The 18,628-nt window shown below is 43.4% G+C and overlaps 1 protein-coding gene across 2 annotated transcripts in view; it reads left to right on the forward strand.

Annotated features, from left to right (window-relative positions):
• Positions 1 to 18,628, forward strand: part of elmod1 (ELMO/CED-12 domain containing 1) — a 72,171-nt gene that overhangs the window by 42,433 nt on the left and 11,110 nt on the right. For both annotated transcript variants that reach the window (XM_060826687.1, XM_060826688.1), the window contains one exon: positions 12,784 to 12,834. In XM_060826687.1, coding sequence (XP_060682670.1) covers positions 12,784 to 12,834 — 51 coding nt within the window. The remainder of the gene's footprint in view (positions 1 to 12,783; positions 12,835 to 18,628) is intronic.

Below are 18,628 nucleotides of genomic sequence, written 5' to 3' on the forward strand. Positions count from 1 at the left end.
TGAGGAGCAGGAATGTTTGTACCCCAACCTAACAACTTTGCTTCAATATCTGCATTGACTCCACACAGCATCCCCACCCCATATGTCCCTGTAATTGGACAGCCCCATTATTTAACTCCTTCCCAAGCCATAATCACTTGTTGATATTCTTTTGTAGTTTGCTACCTTGTTGAGTTTGTACAGTGGAAAACAGTTGCTGTAATGTAACCAAATGTACCAATAAGAATTTACATTTATGTCTTCAGAACTTGAATTTCTATATTTGACATGGTAGCTAAATTGTACACAGCCATGTCACATGAACTGTGAAATAATTGAACTATTTTAGGTCTTAATTCAAGGATTAATGTAGGCCAGCAGACCTGGAAAACTCCTTGCTCTTCATCAAATAGTGCTGTGAGATCTTTGACAATGTAACACACTTAATTGCTCAGGTTGGCATAGAACTATAGAATAGTTACAACACAGAAGGAGACTGTGTTTCTTCGAATTGTCATGGTTATGTCAGTAGGAAAACATGAGGACTGCAGATGCTGGAGAGTCAGAGTCAACAAGTGTGGCACAGAAAAGCACAGCAGGTCAGGCAGCATCCAAGGAACAGGAGAGTCAACATTTTGGGTATAAGCCCTTCATCAGGAATGTGGGGAGGGGGAAGGTGGCTGAGAGACACATAGGAGAGTGGGGTGGGGCTCGGGGGGCAAGGTAGCTGGGAAGATGCAGGTAGGGAAGATTGTGATAGGTCTGTGGGAAGGGTGGTGCGGATAGGTGGGAAGGAAGATTGGCAAGTAGGACAGGTCAAGAGGGCGGTGCCGAGTTGAAGGGTTGGTTCTGGGATGAGGTGGGGGGAGGGGAGATTTAGAAACTAGTGAAGTCAATGTTAATGCCGTGTGTTTGAAGGGTCCCAAAGCGGAAGATGTGGGTCAAGTCGGATGGCTTGGGTTTAGAGTGAAGGAGGCCCAGGCCTTGCATGTCCTTGGTAGAGTGGGAGTGGGTGTTGAAGTGGTTGGGGAGACAGGATACCAACTCGCAGAAGATTTCAGGGAATATCTCTGAGACACACGCTCAAAGAATCCCACTGCCCTGTGGCCGACCACTTCAACCCCCACCCACCCCACCAATGACATGCAAGTCCTGGGCTGACTCCACCGCCAAATCCAAGCCACCCAACAACTGGAGGAAGAATGCCTAGTCTTCCACCTTGGGACCCTTCAACCACACGGCAATAACATCGACTTCACTAGTTTCCAAATCCCTCCTCCCCCCATCTCATCTCAGATCCAATCCCCGAACTCTGCAGCGCACTCTTGACCTGCCCTACCTGTCCCGCTCCACCCTCTCCATCAACCTATCACAGTCACCCCCCACCTACACCTATTTATTGCCTACCCAGCTACCGTCTCTTCCCACCCTCCCCAGCCCTACTCCTGCCCTCCTAGTTATATCTCGGTCCCCTTTCACTCACTACATTCCTGATGAACGGCTTATGCCCGAAACATCGACACTCCTGCTCCTTGGCTGCTGCCTGATTTCCTGTGCTTTTCTAGTGCCACGCTTTTTGACTATGGCAAGAGCAATTCAGCCAGTGTGACTCCCCAACTTTTTCCTATAACCTGCAACATGTTTATGCAGTAACCAAAAAATGATGACCGCATATTTTAGTTTTATGATGAGTTGTACTGTTGCTGAGCAACTTTTAAAGGTTCATGTCTGTCTGACATGGACAGATCCTCTGGTTTGTTTTTTACATAATCATAGAATTCCTACAGTGTGGAAGCAGGCCAATTTGCTCATCAAGTCCACACTGACCATCTGAAGAACTTCTGTACCCTATCACTGTAACCCTGCATTTCCCATGACTAATCCACCTAGTCTGCACATCTTTGGACTGGGAGGAAATTGGAACACCCAGAGAAAACCCACAGAATGACTAGCTCATCAGTGCCGTTCTTAATGTCAGAAGAGGCTATGCAATTTTCTCCAAGTTGACAGATTCAATGATGAAAGATTGAATTAAGTAAATGTTCTATTATAAATCCAGTGGTTTGATAATTGAACAACTGAGTACTATTAATAATTTGTTGACCAATCAATAAAATTGAAACCAATAAGGTCGTATTGATCATTACGAGCTACCAATCCAGTTTCAGGTCATCCTATAAGTCAGTTTCGTGTTGAACAGCTAACACTCTGTCTAAGCTGCATGACCATTTATGTTCTGCGTATGCTGATCGGAGTGCCATGAGGTTGACTTTCAGTTCCCTGCTGTGCACAAACATCGGAAGTCCACATTAGCCAATAATTTATCATGTGTTGGTTTTTCTGTCAACTATTTTTGATCCATCTTTCTGTTGTAATTGTAACTCTGATCTTGACATGGTTGGGATTTGTTTTGGATGTTTGGTAAATCTGAAGTCCAGGTTCCTCCATGTGCTGTGGAAATGTTTAATTGCACAGTTGGGGAGAAAAATTGCAGGAAATGTAAGTAATAGTTCAAGAAGCAGTAGCAACTTGCATTATCTAAAATCATTAATTTATTTACTCTATATTCAGATAAAAGCAAAATGTACATTATAGTTTGGTTTGTAGATTCCTGAGGGTAGCAGTTGGTTTCTACACTTGCATGTAAAAGGCAAACAGTGAGACTGTCCAATTACAGGGACAGATGGGGTGGGGTGGGGTGCTGTGCTATGTGGAGTCAACACAGATATGGAATCATAGTGTTAAGTTGGAATACAAGATTTCCTGCTCCTCCTGTCAAGCAGGAGACCTGGAAAAGCATTTGATGTTCCATCTAGTTGTTACCCTCTGCCTTAAACTGGCAGATCTCCTGAAGCTTAACCAACATTAAACTTGGAACAGAGACTGAATATCCTCGTAGTTCAGGTAAAAACAATGACTGCAAATGCTGGAAACCAGATTTTGGATTAGTGGTGCTGGAAGAGCACAGCAGTTCAGGCAGCATTCAAGGAGCCTCGGATGCTGCCTGAACTGCTGTGCTCTTCCAGCACCACTAATCCAGAATCCTCATAGTTCAGTTTTATCAAAAAACACTTGGTATTCAAAACTGTTTAGTCACATAACTTTCACTGACCTAGAAACATGTAGCTGTGATGACGTTCAGTGGAGAGTTTTGTGTTGCATGTTAATATGAACAGCACAGACTTATCACAAATTGAATACTATCCCAGAAAGAAAACCATTAAGACTTGGGAATGTCACACACTGGCCCATAGAACATAGAACATAGAAGGATACAGCGCAGTACAGGCCCTTCGGCCCTCGATGTTGCGCCGACCGAATCCTACCTAACCTATACTAGCCCAATAACTTCCAAATGCCTATCCAATGCCCGCTTAAATGACCATAAAGAAGGAGAGTTCACCACTGATACGGGCAGGGCATTCCATGAACTCTCAACCCACTGTGTGAAGAATCTACCCCTAACATCTGTCCTATACCTACCACCCCTTAATTTAAAGCTATGTCCCCTAGTAACACCTGACTCCATTAGCGGTAAAAGGTTCTTAGTATCTACCCTATCTAAACCCCTAATCATCTTATACACTTCTATCAGATCTCCCCTAAACCTTCTCTTCTCCAATGAGAACAGCCCCAAGTGCCTCAGCCTTTCCTCATAAGATTTTCCTACCATTCCAGGCAACATCCTGGTAAACCTCCTCTGCACTCGTTCTAAAGCTTCCACATCCTTCCTATAGTATGGCGACCAAAACTGCACACAATACTCCAGATGAGGCCTCACCAGAGTCTTATACAACTGCAACATGACCTCAGGACTCCGGAACTCAATTCCTCTGCCAATAAAGCCCAGTACACCATATGCCTTCCTCACAGCACTATTTACCTGGGTGGCAACTTTCAGAGATCTGTGTACATGGACACCAAGATCCCTCTGCTCATCCACACTACCAAGTAGCCTACCATTAGCCCAGTAATCCATCATCTTGTTATTCCTACCAAAGTGAACGACTTCGCACTTAGCTACATTGAATTCCATTTGCCACATTTCCGCCCAGCTCTGCAACTTATCTATATCCCGCTGTAACCTACCACTTCCTTCCTCACTATCCACAACTCCACCGACTTTTGTGTCATCCGCAAACTTGCTTACCCAGCTTTCAAGTCCTTCCTCTAGATCATTTATAAAGATAACAAAAAGCAATGGTCCCAAAACAGATCCTTGTGGTACACCGCTAGTAACTGCGCTCCAAGATGAACATAATCCATCAACTACTACCCTCTGTTTCCTTCCAGCCAGCCAATTCCTAATCCAAACCTCTAATGTATCCTCAATGCCATACCTCCGTAGTTTTAGCATTAGCCTACCATGGGGAACCTTATTGAACGCCTTACTAAAATCCATATACACAACATCTACTGCTTTACCCTCGTCCACTTCCTTAGTCACCTTCTCAAAGAACTCAATAAGGTTTGTGAGGCACGACCTGCCCTTCACAAAACCATGCTGGCTATCCCTGATCACGTTATTCCTACCCAGATGTTCATAAATCTTATCCCTTACCATTCTCTCTAAGACTTTGCCCACCACTGAAGTCAGACTCACTGGCCTATAGTTACTAGGGCTATCCCTACTCCCTTTCTTGAACAATGGGACCACATTCGCTATCCTCCAGTCCTCTGGTACTATTCCCGTTGACAATGACGACATAAAAATCCAGGCCAATGGCTCTGCTATCTCCTCCCTAGCTTCCCATAGGATCCTGGGGTAAATGCCATCAGGCCCAGGAGACTTATCTATATTCATCCTTTCCAATATTCCCAAAACCTCTTCCCTGCATATTTCCAGGGCATCCATTCTAATTATTTGTGATTCCATATTCACATCAGCAACAGTGTCCTGTTTCTGAGTGAATACTGATGAAAAGTACTGATTTAATGTCTCTCCAATCTCCTCCGCCTCCACACACAACTTCCCACTACTATCCTTGACTGGACCGATACCTACCCTAGTCATCCTTTTATTCTTGACATACCTATAGAAAGCCTTTGGGTTTTCCCTAATCCTACCAGCTAAAGACTTTTCATGTCCCCTTCTCGCTTCTCTTAGCTCCCTCTTTAGCTCCTTCCTGGCTACCTTATAACTCTCAGTCGCCCCTACTGAACCTTCACGCCTCATCTTTACATATGCCGCCTTCTTCCCTTTCACAAGGGACTCCAATTCCTTACTAAACCACGGCTGCCTCACAAGGCCCTTTACACCATGCCTGACTGGTACATACCTATCGAGGACACGCAGTAGCTGCTCCTTGAACAATCCCCACATCTCATTAGTGTTCTTCTCTTGAAGCCTGTTTTTCCAATCCACACAACCTAAGTCATGCCTCACTGCATCATAATTTCCCTGCCCCCAGCTATAACTCTTGCCCTGCGGCGCACGATTATCCCTCTCCATCACTAAAGTAAAAGTCACCGAGTTGTGGTCACTGTCCCCGAAGTGCTCACCTACCTCCAAGTCTAACACCTGGCCTGGTTCATTACCTAGAACCAAATCCAATATAGCCTCCCCTCTTGTTGGCCTGTCGACATATTGTGTCAGGAAACCCTCCTGCACACATTGTACAAACACCGACCCATCTAATGAACTCGAGCTATAGCTCTCCCAGTCAATATCTGGGAAGTTAAAGTCCCCCATAACAACCACCCTGCTACCTTCACTCTTTTCCTGAATCATCCTCGCAATATTATCCTCTACTTCTCTAGGACTATTAGGAGGCCTGTAGAAAACACCTAACAGGGTGACCTCACCTTTCCGATTTCTAACCTCAGCCCAAACTACCTCAGATGGCAAGTCCTCTTCCATCGTCCATTCCACTGCTGTGATACTATCTTTGACAAGTAATGCCACGCCTCCCCCTTTTTTACCCCCATGTCTGATCCTACTAAAACATTTGAACCCTGGAACGTGCAACAGCCATTCTTGTCCCTGTTCTACCCACGTCTCTGTAATGGCCACAACATCGAAGTCCCAGGTACCAACCCACGCTGCAAGTTCACCTACCTTATTCCTTATACTTCTGGCATTGAAGTATACACACTTCAATCCACCCTTCTGGTTACAGGCACCCTCCTTAGAGATCACTGCATTATTCCTAACCTCCCTACACTCAAGGTCCTGTACCCTAAAGCTACAGTCCTGGTTCCCATGCCCCCACGGAGTTAGTTTAAACCCTCCCAAAGAGCACTAGCAAACCTCCCCCCAAGGATACTGGTGCCCCTCAGGTTCAGGTGTAGCCCATCCTTTTTATAGAGGTCCCACCTTCCCCAGAAAGGACCCCAGTTGTCCAGAAACCGGAATTCCTCCCTCCTGCACCATCCCTGTAGCCACGCATTTAACTGCTCTCTCTCCCTATTCCTCGACTCTCTATCACGTGGCACGGGTAACAAACCAGAGACTACAACTCTGTTTGTTCTAACTCTGAGCTTCCAACCTAGCTCCCTGAAAGCCTGTCTGACATCCTCACCCTTCTTCCTACCTATATCGTTGGTGCCAACGTGGACCACGATCTGGGGCTGCTCCCCCTCCCCCTTAAGGACCCGGAAAACACGATCAGCGACATCACGTACCCTTGCACCTGGGAGGCAACATACCAAACGTGAGTCCCTGTCGCCCCCACAAAACCGTCTGTCTGTACCCCTCACTATCGAGTCCCCAAGAACATCTTGTATATTTCCAAAGTGAATGTTCAGTAAGACAGATACATTCATTTCTCAGTATTTCTATTTATCTTGCTGTTTTTACCTCTGGAATTATCATTATAATTATGCAAAACAATTGCCAATAATCATCACATTGGTTTTTCTGTCAATTATTTTTGATCCACCTTTCTGCTGTAATTATAACTCTAATCTTGACATAGAGTTGTACAGCATGGAAACAGACCCTTCAGTCCAACCCATCCATGCTGACCAGAAAACCTAACCAAATCTAGTCCCACCTGCCAGCACACGGCCCATATCCCTCCAATTCATATTCATACACCCATCCAAATGCCTCTTAAATGTTGCATTTGTATCAGCCTCCACCACTTCCTCTGGCAGCTCATTCCATACCTGTACCACCGTCTGCATGAAAACATTGCCCCTTAGGTCTCTTTTAAATCTTTCCCCTCTCACCCTAAACCTATTCTGTCTAGTTCTGGACTCCCCGACCCCAGTGAAAAGACTTTGCCTATTTACCCTACCCATGCCCCTCAGAATTTTGTAAACCTCTATAAGGTCACCCCTCAGCCTCCAACACTCCAGGTAAAACAGTCCCAGCCTGTTCAGCTTCTCCCTATAGCTCAAATACTCCAACCCTGGCAACATCCTTGTAAATCTTTAATTGCACGCAATATTCCAACAGTGGCCTAATCAATGTCCTGTACAGCCGCAACATGATCTCCCAACTCCTGTACTCAATACTCTGACCACTGAAAGAAAGCATACCAAACACCTTCTTCACTATCCTATCTACCTGCGACTCCACTTTCAAGGAGCTATGAACCTGCACTCCAAGGTCTCTTTATTCAGCAACACTCCCTAAGACCTTACCATGAAGTGTATAAGTCCTGCTAAGATTTGCTTTCCCAAAATGCAGCACCTTGCATTTATCTGAATTAAACTCCATCTGCCCCTTCTCAGCCCATTGACCCATCTGGTCAAGATCCTGTTGTAATCTGAGGTAAACCTCTTCGCTGTCCACTACACCTCCAATTTTGGTGTCACCAACTTATGAACTGTACCTCTTATGCTTGCATCCAAATCATTTATGTAAATGACAAAAAGTGGAGGACCCACTACTGATCCTTGTGGCACTCCACTGGTCACAGGCCTTCAGTCTGAAAAACAACCCTCCACCACCTGGTTGGGATTTCTTTTGGATGTTTGGGAAATCTGAAGTCCAGGTTCCTTCATGTACTGTGGAAATGTTTAATTGCACAATGTACACACTTTCTTCATGTGCTCCCAACTCAATTGAGGGTGGTACTGGGTGAACGGTGTCTGCAATTCTGTATTAGTTTTGAGACGGGGTTGAAGATTCCCAGTTATCATAGCTTTTATTCCAAAAGCAGATACACTAAGGCTGGAAAGACACATGCCAGGATGCCCTGGTCAGCAAGTAGTACTATAAAGGCATTTGCCTTTTGTCGCCCAAAGCTGTCCTCACCTCCTTTCTACTGATGGATGCTATAAGACCCAGTAAACCTGGCTGACGAGGGTTAAATCTATAAGAGAAGTTGCATTTCAAGTTCCCAGCTTCATTGTAATATTTAATTGGCCAGTGGCATCTTCTGGGGACAGGTTGGCTGGCAGCCTTCTCTGCCTTTGTTAAACTCAAAAATGATTAAGGCATAATTGCATTTCATGATTTTTTTAGAAATGTATCCTACCTGAGCTAAACCACCCAGTTTTGAGTGGTCAAAAATTCAGCGAGGAACTTGTGTATCGAGTCTGAGGAGGTAGGGGAAGCCCGAAATGAGTTTTTTGCTTCTGTCTTTACTAAAGAAAAGGACCTTGTAGTGAATGAAACCATTGAGGAGCAGGTAAGCATGCTGGAACGGATAGAGAGTGAGGAAGCTGATGTGCTGAAAATTTTGACAAACAATAAGATTGACGCCAGGGCCAGACCAGATTTGTCCTCGGCTGCTTTGGGAAGCGAGAAATGTGTGTTTCTAACTTGATTGAGTTTTTTGAGGAAGTTACCAAAAAGATTGATGGCAGGGCAGTAGACATTGTTTATTTGGATTTTCATAAGGCTTTTGACAAGATTCATCATAGTAGACTAATAAATAAAGTTAGGTCACATGGGATTCAGGGTGAGCTTGCCAATTGGAAATATAATTGGCTTAATGGCGGGAGACAGAGAGTAATAGTGGAGGGTTGCTTGTCAGACTGGAGGCCTGTGACCAGCGGTGTTCCACAGAGATTGGTTCTGGGTCCAGTTTTGTTTGTCATTTATATGAATGATTTGGATGAGAATATTTAAGACATGGTTAGTAACTTTGCAGACAACACCAAAAGTGGTGGCATAGTAGACAGTGAAGAATGTTTTGTTAGATTACAGGGTGAATCTTGATCAAATGGTCAATGGGAAGATGAAAAATGGCAGATAGAGTTCAATCTGGATAACTGCAAAGCATTGCATTTTGGGACAACACACAAGGTCGGACAGACACAATTAATGGTAGGGCCCTGGCTGGTGGTGTAGAACAGAGGGACCTTGGGGTGCAGATACATAATTGTTTGAAGTTTGTGTCACATATAGACAGGGTGGTTAAAAAGGCATTTGGCATGCTTGCCGTTATTGCTCAGTTGTTTGAATTTAGGAGTTGGAAAGTCATTTTGAGGTTGTACAGGACATTAAGGCCTCTACTGGAATATTGTGTACAGTTCTGGTCACTCATTAATAGAAAGGATATTTTCAAGTTGGAGAGGGTTAGAGTCATAGAGATGTACAGCACGGAAACAGACCCTTAGGTCCAACTCATCCATGCCGACTAGATATCCCAACCTAATCTAGTCCCGCTTGCCAGCACATGGCCCATATTCCTCCAAACCCTTCCTATTCATATACCCATCCAGATGCCTTTTAAATGTTGCAATTGTAGTAGCCTCCATCAGTTCCTCTGGCAGTTAATTCCATACACGCACAACCCTCTGTGAAAAGGTTGCCCCTTAGGTACCTTTTATGTCTTTACCCTCTCATCCTAAACCTATGCCCTCTAGCTCTGGACTCTCCCATCCCAAGGAGAGTCTTATCCTATCCATGCCCCTCATGATTTTATAAACTTCTATGAGATCATCCCCCAGCCTCTGATGCTCCAGGAAAAACAACCCCAGCCTTTTCAGCCTCTCCCTATAGCTCAAATCCTCCAACCCTGGCAACATCCTTGTAAATCTTTTCTGAACCCTTTCAGGTTTCACAACATTTTTTTGATAGGAAGGAGACCAGAATTGCACACAATATTCCAACAGGGGTCTAACCAATGTCCTGTACAGCCGCAACATGACCTCCCAACTCCTGTACTCAATACTCTGAACAATGTAGGAAAGCATACCATACACCACCTTCACTATCCTATCTACCTGTGACTCCACTTTCAAGGAATATGAACCAGCACTCCAAGGTCTCTTTGTTCAGCAACACACCCTAGGACCTTACCATGAAGTGTATAAGTCTTGCTCTGATTTGCTTTCCCAAAATGCAGCACCTCGCATTTATCTAAATTAAATTCCAGCTGCCTCTCCTCAGCCCTTTGGCACCTCTGATCAAGAACCTGTTGTAATTTGAGGTATTACCGCTGTCCACTACACCTCCAATTTTGGTGTCATCTACAAACTTACTAACTATACTTATGCTCACATCCAAATCATTTATATAAATGACGAAAAGTAGTGGACCCAGCACTGATCCTTGTGGCACTCCAGTGGTCACATGCCTCCAGTCTGAAAAACAACCATCCACCACCACCACCCTCTGTCTTCTACCGTTGAGCCAGTTCTGTATCCAAATGGCTAGTTCTCATTGTATTCCATGAGATCTAACCTTGCTGATCAGTCTCCCATGGGGAGCCTTGTCGAACGCCTTACTGAAGTCCATGTAGATCACATTTACTGCTCTGCCCTCATCAATCCTCTTTGTTACTACTTCAAAAAACTCAATCAAGTTCATGAGATATGATTTCCCACACACAAAGCCATGTTGACTATCCCTAATCAGTCCTTGCCTTTCCAAATACATTAACATCCTGTCCCTCAGGATTCCCTCCAACAACTTGCCCACTACTGGCGTCAGGCTCACTGGTCTATAGTTCCCTAGCTTGTCCTTACCACACTTCTTAAATAGTGGCACAACATTAGCCTACTTCCAGTTTTTCGGCACCTCACCTGTAAGTATCGATGATACAAATATCTCAGCAAGGGGCCCAGCAATCAGTTCCCTAGCTTCCCACAGAGTTCTAGGCTACACCTGATCAGGTCTGGGTACTTATCCGCTTTTATGCATTTCAAGACATCCAGCACCTCCTTCTCTGTAATATGGACATTTTTCAAGAGGTCACCATCAGTTTCCCCACATTCTATATCTTCTATGTCTTTCTCCATCTCCTGCAGCTCCACACACAGGCTTCAAAAGAGATTTACCAAGATGTTGCCAGGTACAGAAGGTTTGAGTTATTAAGGAAGTCTGGATAGGCTGGGAATGTTTTCTCACTGGAGAGTAGGAGGTTGAGAGGTGATCGGATAAAAATGTATAAAATAATGAGAGGTATAGATAGAGTTAATGGTAGTTGTCTTTTCCCTAAGATGGGGGATCTCAAGACTGAGGGGCACATTTTTAAGGTGAGAGGAGAGAGATTTAGAAAAGACATGAGAAGCAAATTTTTACACCAGACAGTGATTTGCATGTGGAATGAACTTCCAGAGGAAGTGGTGGATATGGATACAATTACAACTTTAAAAGACATTTGAATAGATACATGAATAGGAAAGGTTTGGAGAGATGTGTTGCTGGAAAAGCACAGCAGGTCAGGCAGCATCCAAGGAGCAGGAGAATCGACGTTTCGGGCATAAGCCCTTCAGGAACGAAGAAGGGCTTATGCCCGAAACGTCGATTCTCCTGCTCCTTGGATGCTGCCTGACCTGCTGCGCTTTTCCAGCAACACAATTTTCAGCTCTGATCTCCAGCATCTGCAGTCCTCACTTTCTCCAAGTTTTGGAGAGATATGAGCAAGTGGGACTAGTTTAGTTTGGGGTTATGTTTGGCGTGGACTGGTTGGATCAAAGGGTCTGTTTCCATGCTGTACAACTCTAGACTAAAAATAAATTTAAAATTAATTGATGTTTCATCATTGAAGCATAGCACTACCTAATGTTCTTTCCTCTGTGTTGATCGGTTCTATAAAGTAACCTGCTTTACCCTCTTCAGTTATAAAGTTTCTAATCAAAACCTTAATCAGTAACTTTCTTTAAGAAGTGATGGAGTTGCTGAGTATTTCACCAATTGTTTTGTTCCCAATTTCCAGCCATCTCAGTTTTTAATTTTATTCTGTCACCATTTATCTTGGGAAATGATTTTCACATGAACTTACTGATTTTGAAACAAAAAAAAATTATGAGAGCAAAATAAAATGCTGAAAATGTGTTGCTAGTTAAAGCGCAGCAGGTCAGGCAGCATCCAAGGAACAGGAAATTCGACGTTTCGGGCATAAGCCCTTCATCAGGAATGAGGAAAGTGTGTCCAGCAGGCTAAGATAAAAGGTAGGGAGGAGGGACTTGGGGGAGGGGCGATGGAGATGTGATAGGTGGAAGGAGGTCAAGGTGAGGGTGATAGGCCGGAATGGGGTGGGGGCGGAGAGGTCAGGAAGAAGATTGTAGATTAGGAGGGCGGTGCTGAGTTCGAGGGAATCGACTGAGACAAGGTGGGGGGAGGGGAAATGAGGAAACTGGAGAAATCTGAGTTCATCCCTTGTGGTTGGAGGGTTCCCAGGCGGAAGATGAGGCGCTCTTCCTCCAACCGTCATGTTGTTATGTTCTGACGAATGCACCAACTTTGAGGCCTAATTCACTTCATGCTTGATCCAGGTAGCCTTGTTTTACACTCAAGACGTAGGAAATGTGTTCATTTTGGAAAGCGTGCAGTTGTTGTGACTAAAATGTAATTGCTTGCCTTCCATTTGAAGTAATTCATACAGTACAATTTGATATTGAATGAGCAAGAACATGTTGGACCATGAAAATTAACTTGTTTTTAATTTTTTTCAACAGCAAAATAAATACAAAGGAATGGGAAAAGAAAAAAAATGATCAGGCAATTGGGTGAGTATTCACTGGTGTATACTCGTAGGAAGGAAGATTAACAAGTCAAATCATAATTTGTGGCATGCATAGTTACTGAAACTTCTGCTTAAAAACATACTCCAGAAATAACATTCATTGAGGATGATTTATATTTATAAGTGAAAGTACACCGGTTCTTAATTTAATTAGTGTAAGTCAGCAAATTGCCACCATTACATGCTAGTATTGTGCCATCCGTAATGGGTGCCCAGTTTTGAATAACTTTTGGCCAAGTTTGTCTTTGAGCATGGTTGGTGACAGCAGGAAACAAGGATGGAAAAAATATTACATTCCCGTTTAACAAATAAATTAGGGAAAAAAATTGATAGGTATTAGCCTGGGCTTATTGCTTACACAACTATTACCATCGGTTTTATTTTCAAAAAGACTGTGGGCTTACATATCCCATTTTCATTGTGTTTTGTTGAGCAAGATTCATGCTGCCTGATCTGCCATATTTCAGTGACTATCACACAGTCTTCTGCTGTTCGCCTTGTTAATTATGCCACCAAGCTCTTCATTACTAAACTTGTGCAGTTGTATGACAAAAGCAGGAGGCTGCACTCAGCACTGCCAGGACCTTGTAGTACTCATGCAACTAGTGCCAGCCACCCACCACTTCTCATGCTGTAACTTCACCTCAGGGTGGTGCTCAAACATTACCAATAATAACATTGCTCGGAAAGGAAATCTTGCATCCCACTTCATACACAGAAATGTGAAGATGCTAGTTGGTGGAGAGAAGGGCTGTCCATTCTCTTGTTGATCGCTACAAGAGGCTATACCATAAAACCTAACCAGCCTGGATCCAAGTAGCCTGGGCTAATGCCGTATCTTAGGTTAAAAACAGTGCTAAGGTATGATCCTTGATCTTCGATACACTCAGGACATCAGTTCATGACATGACACCAAGCACAAGTCTGCTGTTCTATTCTGTTGACTGAAATCCTTCTGTCTTCTGTCATGATTCACTGAAGTTGTGCATTGGAAATCAAGCCCAACTAATACCAGATTCACCACAGCTGTGAAGGTTTAATTAAACCTCCGAGATCCCAATTTTCCTCAGACTGTCTGCTACCCAAATTAGAAGTCCAATACACCAAGATCTTTCAGTAACAATGAATAAAACTTTCTTATTGTAAAACAAAAGGATACGATTTCCTACCCAAAAGGGTAGTCAAAAGCCTTACCCTCTTTTTAAAATTCTCTCACTCATGCACATGCATCCCTGCACATGTGCTCCCCCAACACGGGGCGGGGAGATGGATAAAATAACACTTAAATCTTACGAGTAAAGGGAAAAGAAATAGGGATATGCCATTTTGCACCAGCAGTTCGAAATCTAAACTAGATGAGTATTAGATCATCAGCTTCAATAAGTTCTTTGGTTGGGCCCAGGATCTTTCTTGTTATCTCTGAGTTTTCGAATAATTTCTTTCAACATTTCTAAATATTTCTCCAGCCTTTAGCCAGAGCAATTTTAGAGGAAGGAGAGAGCAAAGAATCAATGCAGCTCATTCAGGCAGGTCTCCTTTCTTCTCACTGTTACATTACAACTCGACCAGAGGATTGTTGCTGAGCTCTCCTGAACCTATTACAAATAGTGTCAGTTTGCCTGGACCCACAGTCCCCAACAAGTAACATTACTTTGTATTTATCAGTTTGCTACACTTGTTTTTTGAAGACTGCAAACAACTCATTGGACTTTTTGTTCTATAAAATGGTCCATTTTCCTCATTTTCAATCCTTAGGCCAAAGACAAAATAAAACTCAGGGATCCGAGCAACTTGGGCTCTAGTGAAATTTGTGACAGAATCAGGCAGGAAATCCGGTGAGGCCTATCTTGATATCAGGAGCATCTTGCGGCATCTTCTATGCATCTGCTGAGTGGCAAGGCAAGTTTCTTGCTTGGAAGTGACAAGTTCCTAATTACAAAGGATTCATACTTATGAAAAGCCTTTATTAATGGCCCAACTCACCTGTCAAAAGAGTCAACTTCCTATCTTGCCAAGCTCAGCAAACAAGCTAGACATCAAGAATCCTCAACATGGAAGTCAGAGCAGGTATTTCTGCTTGCCAAAGCTCTGAAGGATCTCCGTGTTGAACACTGGGCACCAACATCTCAATGAATGTTCTATGGGCACCAGCCATGTAACTCCCCATGTCCATGGATGCTGGCAGCTTTCATGTGCCAGCCTCTAGGAACCCTAGAGTCATGTCTCAAACCCACTTACAAAATGTGTTTCCATTGTATTGGTGCATTGGCAATAATTACTGTAAAGCTGCAGTAGGACATTAATATGGTATGGATTAGGCAGCATCTACAGACTGGTCACTTGCTGTCATAGCACTTACTCACTGAATCCTCTGCTCACAGCATCCCTGCCTTGCCTTTTTGTGCTTTGCACCATCAGCCAGAGACAACAAGCTCATATTATTTTCATCTTGCCTTGCCATTTTGCGCAGACACAAATCCTGGACACAGCCAGTCAGCCACTCAAGATTGTCAGAGTCACGGTGCTCTCCAGAAAAAAAGAATGAGGAGCTCTATGTCGGGCTGATCACCATCTGTCTTGTTGCTTTCTACCCTGTTGTGGCCTGGAATATGAGAGAGAATTATAAAGGGAGATGAATGTGGGTGGCACAGCTATTACTTTTGGTGTAGGTGTGAAAGAGTCCCAAGCAAGTGAATAGTCAGTGCGGATGCCATGCAATGATGGCAGAGATTAGGGTGGGTAAGAGCAAGTGAGGAAAATGGTGCCGATAGTAATGAGAGTAGTAGAGCATGAGCCTTGGCGGAGGTGGATACAGCAGCAGAGATAAAGTATGAGGTATCAGAGAGAATTTGGTTGTACTTACACAGTGGAATGGAAAATGTCATTGATTTCTTCCTACCCTCCATATGACTAAAACTGTTTTCATTCAGGTGTCATCCTTAGACTAAATTTGTACGGCCGACACTTGGGAAAAAGGGCATCCTGCATCTGTACTACTCCGTCTACTAAGACCCCTAGGTTCCTACTTGCAAAGTGGAGCTCCAGCTTCCCCTTTTCTGCCTTGTCAAAGTCAATTGTCAGAAACCACACAGGGTAGCTCTGGACTAATGGTGCCTATCTGGGTGCACAACAGGCTTTTAAGAGTGGCATGGATGCAAGGGATTTCAGCAAGTATCCAATTAGTGGCAAGCCATTCCACGGCTAGATTTGAACATGAAGATTGCCATTGGGTGGGCAAAATGAGTTGGGTAAGAGATGGTGAGAAATCTTGAGGCTTCATAGCTGAGAAGGTTCTTCAAAAGTATAGACAGTGTAGAAAATTGCTTTGAAAGGAGTTTAGGATGGCAAAGGTGGGCCCCAAAATATCTTTGGGAGTTGGAATCAAGGAAGTCTAAGGCTTTTTCTAACTGTACAGAGGAAACTTGATTATCTGAACGAGATGGGTGGGCACTATTTCGTTTGGATAATTGATTATTTGGGTAATCAATTTGACCTTACTAGTAAGGGAAGCCATACTGATGTAAGCTGTGCTCTACTGGAGAGTTTGTTTAAACCTATAATTTAGATGAGTCTGCTATTTAAACAAATTAATCTTTGCATTCGCCAAATTGCAGATTAAGCTGAGAAGATCTAAACCCTTACCGTCACAAAAATATATGAAATCCAAGCTTTAAGCAAAGTCCCTAACAACTTCTATGATCACAAGAGCATTTGTCAGTTTCTGTGAACTCAGTGTCACAACAGAAAGACAGAAGCACAGCCTCACGCATACATTTACTTGCTCGGCCATTTTTTTCATATCTTTTTTAAAAAGGTATGAAACTTCTACAGACTGACATTCACAGAGAACTTATAAAAGAACAGAGAAAGTTGACATGTAACTCAATTGTGCTCCCTTATCTCAAAGACGGAAGCACCACCTCGCATATGCATTTACTTTCTCAGCCATTCCTTTCATGACCAACCCAGAAAAGTGACAGGAATACCCTGTAAAGCAATTACTTTTGGTAAGCGCTGTGTAATTAACCCTTACCTAAACAATATCCAGTCGCTGATGCTTGAGGTGCTTGTGCTTTTGTTTTCACCATTATTTTCACATGTTCATCAGTACAGGTAATCCAAATACACTTACCTCATTGATGTAATGTTTCTGTGGGACCTTGAGATCATCTTCAGATAATCCAAAATTTGGATAATTGCTATTCAGATAATCAAGGTTCCTCTGTATTATGAGTAAGAGGATTACCAGGGAAAGAGTGGTACCTATTAGAGTACAAAGGGGCAACCCCTGCATGGAACCAATGATCATGGGTGAGATCTCAAATGAATACTTCTCATCTGTATTCACAAAAACGTATGTTGTAGCTGGGGATTTCAGTTGGGATGGTGAGGTTCTCGGACACCAGATTAATAAGCAGGAAGTTTGGATATTTTAGTGAGCATCAGTTGTGTAAATTCCCAGGCCTTGATGAGATGTATCCCAGGCTTCCATGGGAGGCAAGGGAGGAGATTGTTGGGACCTTGGTGGATACATTTAATATTGCTTTAATACTGGCCACAGGTGAAGTGCCAGATGACTGGAGGACAGCTAATGCTGCTTTGTTCAAGAAGGGCAGTAGGGATAGACCAGGTGATTACAGACCAGTTAGTCTAACATCCATGGTAGTGCAAGTATTGGGAAAAATTCTGAAGGACAGAATTATTCAATACTTGGAAAGGTAGGGATTGATCAGGGATTTTTAGAACGGATTTGTTAGAGGGAGTTCCTGTCTGACTAATTTAATTAAGTTTTTTTGAAAAGGTGACAAATATATTTTGATGAGGAGGGGGTATGATTTACATGGACTTAAGTAGAGCCTTTGACAAGGACCCACATAGAAGGCTGGTCCAAAAGGGAAAAACCTATGGGATCCAAGGTAAGTTGGCAAACTGCATCCAAAAATGGCTTACAAATTGGAGGCAAAGAGTGATGATGGAGGTTGTTTTTGTAATTAGAAGCCACAGAATTTGGTGCTGGGACACTCACTGGTTGTTATGTACATTAATGACTCAGATGCAAATGTAGAAGGTAGAATTACTGCTGTGGGGCAAATAACCAGCCTCAGAGTCAGGGTTCAACGTCAGAGTCATTATACAAGGAAATACCACAGCTCCAGGGAGAGAAAGACACCAACAGCACAGTGGTCAACTGTGATTCTTCTCTTAACCCAGAGCATATGTCAAGTTATTCTTATACATTTTGTGATATAATAGATCAGTGATGAGGTTATTGTCTCTGTTATAAATTTTGTTTGTTGTAAACATTGCAGAATCGTTGATAGTTTTTGGTACAGTTGTTGTCAGTTTCAGCATAGACATCCCGTTTCAATGAGGAAGGTGATTACTGCAGCCCTGGCTATTAGCACTTTGTATTGGGTCCGTATCAAACTGTTAGCATTTCCATCAAAGGTGCTGGCTGACACTTCAGCAGGCATTATATGCTACTCATGTATATTCTCTCCCCCACCTGCCTTAATCTAATCAACTAGGTTGAGTGCATTGTGCTGGCATTCAGGTGCCCCCGGCAGTATCTGTGTTTGCTCTGCTGTCTCTCTCCATTTTGTGATCTGGCTGCCAAATTATGGTTCAGTGGCCATCTTGTGTGTCAGTGTGCCTCGTGTCACCCTGCCCCGTGCCATCTCCCACTTCATTACTAAGTTCAGTAAATGTGAGGTGAAGCATTTTGGGAGGTATAATAAGAGAAGGATATACAAAATCTATATTGCAGCCCCTTAGGG

This window comes from Hemiscyllium ocellatum, chromosome 6 (genome assembly GCF_020745735.1).
Source record: "Hemiscyllium ocellatum isolate sHemOce1 chromosome 6, sHemOce1.pat.X.cur, whole genome shotgun sequence".
NCBI classification, from domain to species: Eukaryota; Metazoa; Chordata; class Chondrichthyes; order Orectolobiformes; family Hemiscylliidae; genus Hemiscyllium; species Hemiscyllium ocellatum.